Raw genomic sequence first — 14,226 nt, 5'->3', positions numbered from 1 at the left:
TAGCCAGGAAGAGAAGCAAGAATCTACAGAGGAAGTGGCCAAAGGCCAGGCAATTTATTCCCAGCTGATGTACAAGATGCCCTTCTCAGGTTCCAGATGTGATCTTAAGGGAAAACCATTCTAGAACCTAGCCCTCTCTCCCCTTTCTAGAACACTGGCACTCGCCCAAGAATGGGTCAAGAGAAACCGGAATGAGAAGGGCATAGGTGCCAGAACAGGAAAATCTCTGCCTTCCTGCTTCAGGCCCTGCCTGCCTGGTTAGTGGAAAGGTCTTCCCTTTGGTTAATCCAGGAATTGAAGAAGACCCACCTGCCTGCATATCTGGCCATCTGAAGCCTGGGAGGCTGGCCAGACCTAAGCTGATGGCTTGGGGCTTTCCCAGGCTCCCCAGCGCAGGAATTCAGCCCCTGAGGAAATAGTATACCTCAATGAGGTAGCATTTGATTATTTGCCAGTTAAATGTCCATTCACTGGTTTGGGGTATTCCTGTTAAGAGCTGTGGAGATCAGTATTTGTTTACCATGGAAGATGAATGAATTTGTTTTTTATTTTTCTTTTCTTTCCTCTTCTTATTTATTACTATTATTACTATTACTACTACTACTGTTATTTTGAATAGAGGCTTCAACGGGTATAGCCAGCATTTGGTTGGGCACACATTAATCTCTCAGAGCCTATGGGAGGCTTGGTAGACTCTAAGGATGGCAAGCAAAATTCTTTCAAGTTCTTGGGCCCTTGTCCATCCTGTTGATCTACATAGTACAGAATATTGAGCCTCCAGGGTGCCCTGAGAAATGGGGAAGATTCTATTCCCGCATCTGCTCTGAAAATTCCAAGTTGAGAAGGGGATTAGGTGTGGGCTTCTCATTACAGTCCTGAAGAGCCCCCTTCAACAAACAAAAAATGCTTTCAGGGGCCACTGGGGTCCTCTGAAGGCAACTGACCCCATCAATCCACCCGGTATACCCCTAGCAGCTCTTTCAGGAGCCTCTCCTCCTCCTGGAGCACACCAGGCTGCTCCTCCAGACCCCACTCCACCTGGCTGAAGCCCCCCTTTGTGGATCTGGGAGCACTCATGGCCTGCAGCTTCTGAAACAGGCCTCTGCAGCTCTCTCTCTCCACATGGCTCAGCAGGCTCAGGTTCAGAGTGAAGCGCCCGGTGCCCGCCAGGCTGCGCAGGATCCCTAGTACCACCAACCGGTCGGCTGGCCTCACATGATCAGCCAGTGCCACCAGCAGCTCCCCTAGAAGTCCAAACCCCACGTCCGTCTGGAAGAGATGACCCAGCTTTGGACCTCCGAGCTGCAGCAGGGCCTGGTAGCGCTCTGGCCCACTCCGCAAATACCGCCGCCAATCACGGTAGAACTCTGCGGAGGTCTCAGGCTGGAAAAGTGTTTTCACCTGGATCACAAGGAAAGACAGGAAGTCCTGAGCTCTTCCAGCTGCTCTGTGCCAACAAGGCAGTGACAGCGAGGGGAGCCTGTGGGTTTTCATCTTAGCTCTAGTGTTGCTCTCTGAGCACTGGGTAGGCTGTGGTCCCTGTGAACCTGGTTTTCAGATCAGGGAACTGGGAGTGGCATAGGGAAGGAGGGCCCAAGGAACCCAGAACATGATTTGAGAATCTCAGGTGTACCACGATTTTCCCATTGATGAATGTGGACCTAGCCCTGTTCTATGAGTGTAAGTCAGGCTTTACTCTGAGCAGGGCAGAGGGGATGGTTGGACACCTCAGAAAGACAAAAAGGAATTCAAGGCAAGTGTTAAAAATCTGACAGACTGGGTCTCTCTCTTAACATTGCCACAGGATCATTACACTATATACTGTATAACCCGGGGGCAGAGCAACTCAAATCTGATCTGGGAGCACAAGTCAAAGGAGTGAGTGGAGAAGACCTGCCTAACCCACCTTTCCCTTTCCTTTTTTTAAAAAAGATTTTTATTTATTTATTCATGAGAGACACACACAGAGAGGCAGAGACACAGGCAGAAGGAGAAGCAGGCTCTCTACAGGGAGCCTGACTTGGGACTTGATCCCAGGACCCCGGGGGTCATGACCTGAGCCAAGGCAGACACTCAACCACTGAGCCATCCAGCCCGGTCACCTTTCTGACTTGTTCTGCCCAGTTTAACTCACCCTCATCATCTGCTAGTTGCTTTTCTTTCTGGAATTGGAGACAGAAACCTGCCTCTGTCGGTTTAACAAGAACTATGTATTGTAAGAAGACCAGATTGGAGGTTCAGAGCAGAGAATCCTACTGGTCTGAAAAGGCTAGGCCTCACCTACCTGGGTGATTTCAGTGGCCTCATCCTGAGAGGTCCCTCTCTGAGTAGTGTGACAGTTCCAGGGTACAGTCCTCTTTCCTCCTATCTTGTCCTTCCGCTCCAGTGGCTTCAGATGTGATGCAAGGACAATACCCCTGTGGGCAAAGGACAGAGTGGAGCATAGTCTTATTGCTATCTGTGGATGTGAGGTGGCTGGACTTTGCCTAACAGAGGTGAAACCTACCAGCGAAACCTAACAGCAACAGTGGCTGACAGTTTTTGAGCACCCCCCATGTGCCAGATATTGTGCTTGAAATCTTACATGTAATAATTTATTTACTTGTAAAATAGGTTATTCTCTTTTACACACGAGGAACAGAGGCTTCAAGAGGTTAAATAACTTGCATAAGATCACACAGGTAGGGGCACCTGGGTGGCTCAGGTCGTGATCCTGGGGTCCTAGGATCGAGTTCTGCATCAGGCTCCCTGCAAGGAGCCTGCTTCTCCCTCTGCCTATGTCTCTGCTTCTCTCTATGTGTCTCTCATGAATAAATAAATAAAATCTTAAAGAAAAATAAATCACACAGGTAGCAGAAGGCAGGGCCAGCACTGACACCAGAATTGTCTGACTTCAAAGCACATGCTCTTACCCAGTATCATCCATTGTAATGGGAGGGTCTGAGAAAAACAGCATTAAGCCAACCTGAATTCCTCATAGGAAGCCACCTTTTGTTCCACTGCCCGTAACTTGGCAGCATTCTCCCGTTTGTATTTCTCATCAGCGGTGAGCGCAGCCTGCAGCTCTTTCTCCAAGGCCTTGAAGTCAATGATGTCATTCCTTTCCATGGCCTGTTTCTAGGAAGGCAAAGGGAATGGACATCTGTGGATGACATGTATCAGGGGGAAGGACGTGTCTGCATTTTTTGCCAGCCTGCAAAATGATCCCAAAGCACTTATTTTGGGATATCTTTCTACTTATTTTGGAGGGTGTTACAACAATCTAAATCTCCACTACTTTATTGAGGGGAGCTGAGTTGCACAGTGAGGAGTTGCTTAAGACTTGTCACTGGAAATAGAACACAGAGTTCTTACTTGCAGTTCGGCTTCCAGTGGTAATTTTGTTCTCTGCCTCTGAAAGCATTTCAATTTTGGAGCTTCCACTGAGGCGACATTTGGATCTTGGAACTAAGTCCCTTCTCTCTTCCACATGGGCTCACTCTATAGTGAGGTGCTATGACAAAGGAACTTCCACAAAAGCAGAACTACTGTTAACTATGCTCCTGAGCCGAGGGATGAAATTTCACCCATCATTTAAATTTTGTCATGGGGAATGATAGTTTTCACCCAAACCAGGTGCAAGGACTAAGTACGAAATCACGCAGAAGTGGCAGAGAAGGGGCTCAATGATCCCTCTATTCAGACTAATTGGAGCACAGGTCACTTGAGCAATGGCTTTAGTTCTGCCCTGGTACTTCTGCGGCCTCTGCATGTGAGGCTGATTGATCCTTTCTACAGGGAAATCATCTATGCAGGTTTTAGTAGTGGCTCTGCCATTTACTTGCTATGAGACCTCTCTGAACCTCAGACTTTCGGTGCGTTGAGCTAGATTTTGTGGTGGTGTCATCATCAACGGGGCAGGGAAGCAAGAGGTCTGCTAGCAACCTCATAGAGCTTTTTCCCTCTACCCCAGCGCAGTAGGCCAGGAGGGGGAGGGGCTGGGTAGGCCGGGAACTGAACTCAGGTGTCCCGGCTCCTGTCCAGTTCTGAGCCCTCCCCAGTCATTGGTGAGAGAGAACAACTAACCCTCCGCCCCCCAGCCCTTCACCCCAGGACCTCAGGCCTAGATTCCCTTGCTTTCCTTGAGAATACTCAGTCGCACCACCAGAACCGCACGGCTCGGCGTAGACCACGCCCAGCAGCCGTGGTTGCTCAGCAACTGCTCCAGCAGCCTGACCACGTGATCATCCCGAAGGCCCCCTTTCAGGGTGGCTTCGAGGCGCCTGACCAGATTCGTGCCTCCTCAGGCGTCCGTCTCTTTGGAGCAGCCCACACCTTGGCTTCGGGGCCTACGACTCCACGTCGCCGGTTCCTGGATCCGCGGCCGGCATTCCTCCTAGCCGGTCCTCAGGCAGAGGGCTGTCCTCGGGGCAGCAACGCGACGGCGGCGTCTGCGGGGTCCTTCCGTTCGGCGGGCGCAGCGGTGCGGCGGCGTGGTGCGGAAGCGCGGTCTCGGGCGCGGACTTGGAGCTTTAGGCCGAGCGGGCGGCAGGTGAGCTGGCGCGCGGTCAACGGCGGAGAAAGTTGCTCCGGGCGGGATGGGAAGTAATGTCCAGTCTGGAAGAGACATTGTAGACTTTCTGCCCCTTTCACTTTGTAGATGGGTAAACTGAGGCGTGGAGCGGGAAAGGAAAGACAGCACATACCTCTATTCCGGGAGCGTGGGGAGGGAGGGCATAAATGTTGATCGTCCGTAAAAACCCCTTCCCTGGACAGAGGTCGTTGTCTTACTCCCTCTTCCATCTGTGCGTTCTTCACCCCTTCTTTACCGAGCTCCTTTCGTCTTTATTTTGTATTCGTTTGAGAGCCTGCGTTATAGCGGGAAGTTGCAGTGAGATTTGGTCACTAGTTTTGTGCAACTGTGGACAGGTCAGCTGTCTTCTCTGTGCGCTGTAGGAATCATTCATTCAACAAATACTTATGGAGGTCTTATTTTGTACCAGCGTAGTTCCAAGTGAAAAAAAAGTCCTTGCTTAAATTTTAGTTGGGGAAATGAGAGTGAAAATGACCTGAATATGTGAACGAGGGTCTAGTACTACTAGTAAAAATAATAATAAAACGGTGAAAGTAGGGACGCCTGGGTGGCTCCGTGGTTGAGCGTCTGTCTGCCTTTGGCTCAGGTCGTGGTCCCGGGGTCAGTCCCCCTCAGCGAGGAACCTGCTTCTCCCTCTGCCTATGTCTCTCTCTCATGAATAAATAAATAAAATCTGGGATCCCTGAGTGGCGCAGCGGTTTGGCGCCTGCCTTTGGCCCAGGGCGCGATCCTGGAGACCCAGGATCGAATCCCACGTCGGGCTCCCGGTGCATGGAGCCTGCTTCCCCCTCTGCCTGTGTCTCTGCCTCTCTCTCTCTCTCTCTGTGTGACTATCATAAATAATAAATAAATAAATAAATAAATAAGTAAATAAATAAATAAATAAAATCTTAAAAAAAAAAACAGTGAAAGTGGGGGTTGGAAAGTGTGTGTAGTAGGGACTATTTTAGAGTTACATTCTCCGGTGACATTTTAGTAGGGACCTGAGTGAAATGAAGTAACAAGGTATAAATATCCATGGGAAGAGCATTTCCTTTTTTTAGAAAAGATTTTATTTATTTATTCATGAGAGAGACAAAGGCAGAGGGAGAAGCAGGCTGCCTGCAGGGAGCCTGATGTGGGACTCAATCCCAGGACTCTGGGATCACAATCTGAGCCAAAGGTAGGCACTTACCCACTGAGCCACTCAGGAATCCCAGGAAGAGCATTTCCGAAGAGAATTTTTTTTAATTTATTTGAGACAGAGAATGTGAGCAGGAGCTGGGGGAGGAGCAGAGGAAGAAGGAGAAGCAGACTCCCTGCCAAGCAGGGAGCAGGATATGGGGCTCAATCCCAGGACCCTGAGACCACGAACCCAGAAGAAGGTAGTTGTTTAACTGACTAAGCCACCCAGGGGCCCTTTGGAAGGGAATTTCAAGAGCAGTGGCCCTGGAGCAGAAACGAGCTTGCTTTGTTACAAGCTGCCTTTTATAAAAATGTGTGCAGTCACTTCATGGATCTTGGGAGAATAAAACGAGCACAGATGTTGATAGCTCTTGGGAAGTAAAAAGAATCTCTGCAAATGAAAGTTACCATAATAATTTACATTTAAGTCCTTGGAGCTAGTCCTTTACTTGAGATAAATATCACTATCTCAAAATTAAATATTCCATTCAGTTAACATTTATCCAGTTCCTTCCTATGCAAGGTACTATACTGGGCATTGGCAAGTAGGCACAAGGAACACAGAGTTCCTGTATTCAAGAATGGCCAAAAAATAATGCTTCCTAACATTTACTGAGCCTGGGACTGTGATAAATTGTTTACATAGACTGTTTTAAATCTCATAACTTTTTATGCAATGGGGATTACTCACTCCATTCTCCAGTTGAGGAAATAGATTTGGAGATGTGAAGTAACATACCTGAAAGTACATAGTAAGTGACAAAGTTAGGATTCAGATCTGGGTCTTTCAGGGCACCTGTGTGGCTCAGTCAGTTAAGCGTCTGCCTTCAGTTCAGGTCATGATCCTGGGATCCTAGGATGGAGCTCCAAGTCAGTCTCCCTGCTCTCCCTCTGCCCCTCCCTCAATTCATGTGCACTCTCCCTCTCTCAAATAAATAAATAAAATATTTAAAAACAAAAACAAAACAAGTCTAGGCCTTTCAACTCCAGAGCCGTACCCTTACTCTGCCTCTGATCTGTTATTACTTATAAACTGTACAGTTGTTGGGGAGGGTAATTAGTAGTTAACTGCCATTCAAGGCAGAATTAAATGTTGATTAAGATACAAAAGGCTGGGCAGCCCTGGTGGCTCAGCGGTTTAGCACCGCCTTCAGCCCAGGGCCTGATCCTGGGGACCTGGGATCAAGTCCCACATCAGGCTTCCTGCATGGGGCCTGCTTCTCCCTCTGCCTGTGTCTCTGCCTCTCTCTCTCCCTCACTGTGTCTCTCATGAATAAATAAATAAATAAAATCTTTAAAAAAAAAAAAAGATACAAAAGGCTATAGCAGTGTAGGGGAGTGAGAAACTAAGGATCTAGAAAAGCTTAAAGAGATGGCATTTGAATTGTTACTTAAATAGAATTTCAGTAATTGAAGTGGAGAGAACCCACAGAATACTTATCAATTACAAAAAAAAAAAAAAGCAAGTAACTTTGGAAAAGCCTGGCAGACACCACCATAATCAAGTGATTAAATTAACATCATTACTAAAGGGATAGATTAAAACCATGTACCACTTAATAGGAGATGCACTGAAAAGGACACCGCATTACTTCTGAGATATTCCTGCCCGTGATGTAAAACCTGACTCCAATCATGAGAAAACATCAGAGAAACCCAAATTAAGGGACATTTTACAAAAATCAGTTGCCTGTAATCTTCAAAAGTGTCACATTGTAAAAGTCAAGGAGAGACTGAGGAGCTGTTCCTGACTATAGGAGACTAAACACATGACTGTTAAATGCAAACATGTCATCCTGGATTGGATCCTTGCTGTGCAGGACATTGTTAGAACAGTTCATTCTGGGGGTACCCGGGTGGCCCCATCTGTTAAGTGTCCGACTCTTGGTCTCAGCTCATGTCTTTATCTCAGGGTCATGAGTTCAAGCTGGGCTTTAGGCTCCACACTGGACACTTGGAGCCTACTTAAAAAACAACAAACAAACAAACAAACAAAAACCCAGTTTGTTCTAATAATGGAAGTCTGTGGATTAGGTAGTAGTAATGCATCACTATTAATTTTCTGATTTTGATTGTTGTGTTCCGGTTATGTGGGAAAATGTCCTTGTTTGTAGGAATCACACACATTAAAGCAGAGGTTGGCAAACTTTTTCTATCAAGGGCCAGATAGTAAATATTTTAGGCTTTGTGGGCCATATGGTCTCTGTTGTAGCTACTCAACTTTGCTGTAACAGTGTGAAAGCAGCCGTAGACATTATAAATGAATGAGCCTGGCAGTGTTCCAATAAAGCTGTTTTTATAGACACTGAAATTTGAATTTTATGTAATTTGCACTTATCATGAAATATTCTTTTGATATTTTTCAACTATTTAAAAATGTAAAAAGCATTTCTAGCTTGGGGGCTGTATGAAAACAGACAGCAGGCCAGATTGGCCACAGGCCATAGTTTGCCAACTCCTGCATTCAAGTATTAGGGAGTGATGAAGCACTGTGTCAGCAACTTCTCCTCAAGTAATTTAGGAAAAAGAAAATTATTTGTGCTACTTTGCAACTTCTCGGTATTATTTTAAGTTAAATTTTTTTTAGTATTATAAGAGTGGGAGAAAATGTAAACAGGGACAACAGGTAAAACAGTGAGGAGGGGAAAGAACAGGGCCTTGGGAGGAGCAGTCAGTAGATTGGTCCAGCTGAAGAGATGTGTGAAGGGATGTGGTCAGCCATAAGGTTAGAAACGGGGGCTGTGGGTAGAAGCTTCAGTTACCTCGTCAGAATCTAATCCTCATTTCCTTGAATTTTAGCATCATGGATACTGACTTGTATGATGAGTTTGGGAATTATATTGGACCAGAGCTTGATTCTGATGAAGATGATGATGAATTGGGCAGAGAGACCAAAGATCTCGATGAGGTAAAACAAATATATTGCTGTTTTCATCTCTTTCTCTTAAAAAAAAAAAAAGTACTGAATCTTCTGTGTTCCCATAATATCCTGTGGACATCTCTCACATTGTACCTTTTAAAATGAGTACTTGTTGGGGTCTTATGCTTCCCCTAAAAAGCTTAGCTACTAAAGTTCCAAAAGGTGATATAAGTTGGTTGCATAAGTGGGGTGGTTTTTTTATTTTTTTAGATTTTATTTATTTATTCATGAGAAACAGAGAGAAGGCAGAGACTTAGGCAGAGGGAGAAACAGGCTCCATGCAGGAAGCCCGATGTGAGACTCGATCCCGGGACTCTGGGACTGAGCCACCCTGGTGTCCCTAGGTGGGGTGGTTTTGTAATACAATCTCTGGTTCATCTGGTAGTAGCTCTCCTTCCACTTAACCTGACGTTCTTTTTGACAGTTATGAGTAATACCAACTTAGAAAAGGTAGTCAGTTTTTCCAAGTGCAGCTGCACTGGCAACTTCTTCATAAGCTTAGCTCCTGAAAGATGAATAAAAGCAATAGAAAGGTAAGGTACAGGGGCGCCTAGGTGGCTCAGTCAATCAGTCATTGTCTGCCTTTGGCTCGGGTCATGATCCCAGCGTCCTGGGATCAAGCCCCACCTTGGACTCCCTGCTCAGTGGGGAGTCTACTTCTCCATCTGCTCATGCTTGCACATGCTCACTCTCTCTCTCTCTCAAATAAGTATTAAAAAAGCAGGGGGGTGGGCTACAGATTCTTTTGACTCCCTTCAGGAGAGCTATGGCAGATGAAGTCCAAAATGGTCTAAAGTTTGCAAAAGATGGGATCCCTGGGTGGCGCAGCGGTTTGGCGCCTGCCTTTGGCCCAGGGCGCGATCCTGGAGACCCGGGATCGAATCCCACGTCGGGCTCCCGGTGCATGGAGCCTGCTTCTCCCTCTGCCTGTGTCTCTGCCCCTCTCTCTCTCTCTCTCTGTGACTATCATGAATAAATAAAAATTTAAAAAAAATTTAAAAAAAAAGTTTGCAAAAGATATCAAAGGTAGCTTTTACGTGTTAGCAATGTTCAGAACAAGATGAACAAGAAATAGATGGGCCTACCACTTACCAGTGGAGGCATGATACTAACAGTACAGCAGGAAAGCAGAACAGGGGATCCATGGGTGGCTCAGCGTTTAGTGCCTGCCTCCAGCCCAGGGGGTGATCCTGGAGTCCCGGGATCGAGTTCCGCATCGGGCTCCCTTCATGGAGCCTGCTTCTCCCTCTGCCTATGTCTCTGCCTCTCTCTCTCTCTCTGTGTCTCTCATGAATAAATAAATAAAATCTTAAAAAAAAAAAAAAGTCCTGGTTGGCATCTGTCTTCTCCATTAGGGAAAAAGCCCTTCAAATAAGAAAAAAATAGAATAAACACTAGAAGAAGAAAATTGAGGCCATCTAGGTAAGGTAAAAGAGAGCATCTTGCAGCTTTAGGTGTAGTCAAGTCTCCAGACCCAGATGAATTATTTCCTGGGTCGGAGTGGTGGGGTAAGCTGAGAGAGCCATTGTGGTCATCTTTAAGAAACTGGGGAGTGACTGTGGTGCTAGCAAGTGAATCAGGCAAGTTTTTTACTTTTCAAAGATGGAGATACAGCACTGCATCAGAAACTACCAAGTTAGTGTGATGTGCATCAACGATAAAAATGATGGAAGGAATTTTTTTTTTATTTTTATATTTTTTTAATTTTTATTTATTTATGATAGTCACACACACACAGAGAGAGAGAGAGGCAGGCAGAGACATAGGCAGAGGGAGAAGCAGGCTCCATGCACCGGGAGCCCGACGTGGGATTCGATCCCAGGTCTCCAGGATCGCGCCCTGGGCCAAAGGCAGGCGCTAAACCGCTGCGCCACCCAGGGATCCCTGATGGAAGGAATTTTATTCATTCATTCATTCATTCATTCATTCGAGACACAGAGAGACAGGACCTGGGCAAAGGGAGAAGCAGGCTCTCTGCAGGGAGATGCTCAACCATTGAGCCACCCAGGTGCCCTGATGGAAGGAATTTTAAAAGAAATGATTGTTGAACTCTTAGGTAGTAGCTCATATGAGTTTTATAAAAATGATTTTCTTGGTATGGTTACTAGATTGAGATATAGGTCAGAGGTATACTGTAGATTAGATATTACGTATCTTGATTTGAGCAAGGCAGTTGAAGTTTTTAATTTTTTTATAAGCCAGATTTTTCTTTTTAAAAATATTTTAAAATGATAGTTTTCATTTTACAAGCAATTTGAATACATTTTCATGCAGATCAAATAGATAAAAAGTCTTGTTGGTCCTTATTCCATTTCACTTTTCCTAAGGTAATCATTGTAACTTATAATGTCCTTATGGGAAGAATACCGGGGTTGAGTCATAATGTATTTAGGAGAGATTGCAGCTGATAGAACAGTGAGACCCTAAGAGTGCTGATTAATGGATCACCACCAGAGGTGACATGCCTCAGGCATCTGTGCTTGGTCCCATTCTTTTTTTTTTAGATTTTATTTATTTATTCGTGAGACACAGAGAGAGAAGAGGCAGAGACATAGGCAAAGGGAGGAGAAGCAGGCTCCATGCAAGTAGCCTGATGTGGGACTTGATCCGGGGACTCCAAGATCACGCCCGGAATCAAAGGCAGACACTCAACCACTGAGCCACCTAGGCCTCCCATTCATTAAGTATTTGTAATCACTTACTATTTCCAAAGAATCATGATATGGAAAGAGCTGAGGCACTATCTCTGCTCTTAAGGAACCAACTTTCACCAGGGGAGATGAAGTACAAAAAAATATTTATAGTATGAAGCCGGGAAGGATGGACAAGTACCATTTAAGATTATTTATGATTAGGACACCTGGGTGGCTCAATGGTTGAGTGCCTGCCTTCGGCCTGGGTATGATCCTGGAGTCCCAGAATCGAGTCCCACATCCAGATCCCTGCATGGAGCCTGCTTCTCCCTCTGCCTGTGTCTCTACCTCTCTCTCTCTGTCTCTCATGAATAGATAAATAAAAAATCTTAGTAATAATAAAAAAATATCTAAAAATAAATAATCATAAATAATCTTTTTTTAAAAAGGTTTTATTTATTTATTCATGAGAGACACAGAGATAGAGGCAGAGACACAGGCAGAGGGAGAAGCAGGCTCCATGCAGGGAGCCCGATGTGGGACTCAATCCCAGGTTTCCAGGATCACGCCCTGGGCTGAAGGCAGCGCTAAACCGCTGAGCCACCCGGGCTGCCCTGTTTCATAAGTTGTTTTTTTTTTTTTTTTAAAGATTTATTTATTCATTTAGAGAGAGAGAGAGAGGCAGAGACATAGGCAGAGGGAGAAGCAGGCTCCATGCAGGGAGCCCGACATGGGACTCGATCCCGGGTCTCCAGGATCACACCCCAGGCTGCAGGCGGCACTAAACCGCTGAGCCACTGGGGCTGCCCAGAAATTTTATTTTTAAGTAATCACACCCAGTGTGGGGCTCAAACTCACAATCCTAAGACCAAGAGTTGTGGGTTCCACCAACTGAGCCAGTCAGGTGCTCCATTCAGATAGTTTTAACTTAGTACTGTAGTAATGGTTAATAAAGAGGGGGATCATTTCTGCCTGGGATGACCAAGAAAGGTATCTGAGGAAGTGACATTCATAGTGGAGCCAAAGACTAAGTAGGCATCTGTAGGGATAGAACGCAGAGTGATTAGTGGTTGCCTTTGTTTTGGGGCATAGAATTGGGGAGTGATTGCTAAAGGATACAGGTTTCTTTTTGGGGTGACAGAAATCTGACATTGTTTGTGATGATGGTTGCACAGCTCTGAGTATACTAAAAACCCATCAATTTTGCATTTTAAATGGGTAAACTGTGGGGATGTCTGGGTGGCTTAGCATTTGAGCATCTGTCTTCGGCCCAGGGCATGATCCTGTAGTTCTGGGATTGAGTCCCACATTGGGCTCCCTGCGAGGAGCCTGCTTAACAAACAAACAAATAGGTAAACTGTAGAATGTGAATTCTGTTTCACTAAAGTTGTTAAATCCTTTAAAGAAAAAGGACCGCTTAGGCCCTATGTGCATGTGTTCACCTCAGTACTGAATGTTAATATCATCCCACTCTCATTCATGCTCCTCAGTATTGTTGCTTGTGCTGTCTCTGCTCTTGTTTAATTAATTTATTAATTCCTTTGTATCTCTTTCTCATACGTATGTATGTATTACCGTAGTGATTGTTGTAGCATGTGTGTGTTTGTCTTTGTTTTTATGAGCTACAAAATGTGAATGGTTTTGGTAATATAAGTACTTGAAGTGGTATCGGTTTGTCTGCATCATTCTGCTTCTCACTTTTGCCACCCAGCATTGTGGTAAGTGATTTGGTTTAGGATCCATCTCTGGTGCTGTGTGTCTATCTGGTCTGGCATCTGACTGCTGCTCAGTAATCCCTGGTATGCATTACTTTCTTAGTGATGGGCACCCAGGTGACCTGCCACCAGCCTTTCCTTGCTACAGATAATGCTGTAGTGGATATTCGCAGATATGTACCCCCTGCACCATGTGAAAATGTCTTTGAGTCAGCAGAACTGCTGATTACAGGATCATGTACATACTTAATGTGTTTATACTTAGTAAAGGGGTTTTTATTAAGTGCAATCAGATTGCTCCTCAGCTTGCCAGGACTAGTCCATACTCCCCACTAGAATGAGCATTCCTGTAGCCTCCTGGTCCACATGGGGATGCACAGATTTTTTTTAAAAAAACATTTTTTATCTAAATGTATTATAGTAAAGAGATGCATAGGATTTTGATAATGGAGACCAGAAAGAAGGAAGGACATTCTCGAAAGAAGTGCAGTGAGTGGGGGGTCCAGAGGTAGTGTGTTAAGAGGAAATGATTTCTCCTCCCAATTGCCAAAGTGTAGTCTTTGGAAGATGGCTGTAGGGGTGAGGCACAGAGGAGGGATGAGACCCTGGAAGGCACTGAGTGGAGAACAGGGAAGAAGAGGTGACATGATCAAACAAGATGCTGGAGCCCTTCCTTTAGTGAATTGGGGGATCAGGAGGCCAGGAGCTCATCACACTGGAAGGGTGCACAGGTGTGGAGTTGGGGGGAAGAAATTGGGGTGAGTGGGATGATTAGTGGAACAGTGGTTATTAACAGACAAATAGAAATGAGAAAAGGACGCTTGCATAGTTTTATTTTAGACTTGTCAGGTTCAAGTTACCAACAGGACACCCAATTGGAAATAATTACAAGTAGTTGGAAATTATTACACAGATCCTCCAATTATTTTTTTTTAAGATTTTTATTTATTTATTTATTCATGAGAATACACAGAGAGGAGAGAGAGAAGTAGAGACACAGGCAGAGGGAGAAGCAGGCTCCATGCAGGGAGCCTGATGTGGGACTTGATCCCGGGTCTCCAGGATCATACCCTGGGCTGCAGGTGGCGCTAAACCGCTGAGCCACCGGGGCTGCCCAGATCCTCCAATTAGATGGAAAATGCATTCAGCAGGATGGGGCAGGAGGAAACTAACTTAATAGCTGTTTGGGGGCCCCTGCTAGTGGGATAGGTACCGCTATCC

At 45.6% G+C, this 14,226-nt stretch overlaps 2 protein-coding genes across 9 annotated transcripts in view; one reads left to right on the top strand and one right to left on the bottom strand.

The window, feature by feature from the left end:
- Window positions 1-22: 22 nt before the first annotated feature.
- On the bottom strand, window positions 23-4,443 carry DNAAF19 (dynein axonemal assembly factor 19). 6 transcript variants are annotated; one of them, XM_072780909.1, is made up of 4 exons: window positions 4,315-4,443; window positions 2,966-3,117; window positions 2,285-2,417; window positions 23-1,401 (listed from the first exon to the last, which is right to left on the bottom strand). In XM_072780909.1, exons 2-4 carry the CDS (start codon window positions 3,106-3,108, stop codon window positions 949-951), a joined length of 729 nt encoding a protein of 242 aa, XP_072637010.1. In that variant the 5' UTR covers window positions 3,109-3,117; window positions 4,315-4,443; the 3' UTR covers window positions 23-948. The 6 variants fall into 6 exon arrangements, with proteins under 6 accessions (XP_072637010.1, XP_072637005.1, XP_072637009.1 ...); XM_072780904.1 differs by lacking the exon at window positions 4,315-4,443 and adding an exon at window positions 4,096-4,252; XM_072780908.1 differs by lacking the exon at window positions 4,315-4,443 and adding an exon at window positions 4,096-4,218 and having other exon boundaries at window positions 2,966-3,111.
- The window catches only part of EFTUD2 (elongation factor Tu GTP binding domain containing 2), a 46,103-nt gene continuing 36,249 nt past the window's right edge, over window positions 4,373-14,226 (top strand). The window contains exons 1-2 of one of the 3 annotated variants that reach the window (XM_072780896.1): window positions 4,373-4,531; window positions 8,537-8,645. In XM_072780896.1, coding sequence (XP_072636997.1) covers window positions 8,541-8,645 — 105 coding nt within the window. In that variant the 5' untranslated portion in view covers window positions 4,373-4,531; window positions 8,537-8,540. Of the gene's footprint in view, window positions 4,644-8,536; window positions 8,646-14,226 lie in introns of all 3 variants that reach the window. The other 2 variants (XM_072780898.1, XM_072780899.1) reach the window with 2 other exon arrangements.

The sequence above is a fragment of the Canis lupus genome, chromosome 16 (assembly GCF_048164855.1).
Source record: "Canis lupus baileyi chromosome 16, mCanLup2.hap1, whole genome shotgun sequence".
Taxonomy (NCBI): domain Eukaryota; kingdom Metazoa; phylum Chordata; class Mammalia; order Carnivora; family Canidae; genus Canis; species Canis lupus.
Note: the sequence above shows the minus strand (reverse complement) of the source record. Positions and strands in the feature narration are given on the sequence as shown.

Excerpts from the sequence above, each read along its gene's own strand:
- DNAAF19 (XM_072780909.1), bottom strand. The coding sequence starts at position 3,108 with ATGGAAAGGAATGACATCATTGACTTCAAGGCCTTGGAGAAAGAGCTG. Across the intron at positions 2,418-2,965 it reads GCTTCCTATGAGGAATTCAG|GGGTATTGTCCTTGCATCAC; the intron begins GTTGGCTTAATG and ends CTTTGCCCACAG. Across the intron at positions 1,402-2,284 it reads AGGCCACTGAAATCACCCAG|GTGAAAACACTTTTCCAGCC; the intron begins GTAGGTGAGGCC and ends CTTGTGATCCAG.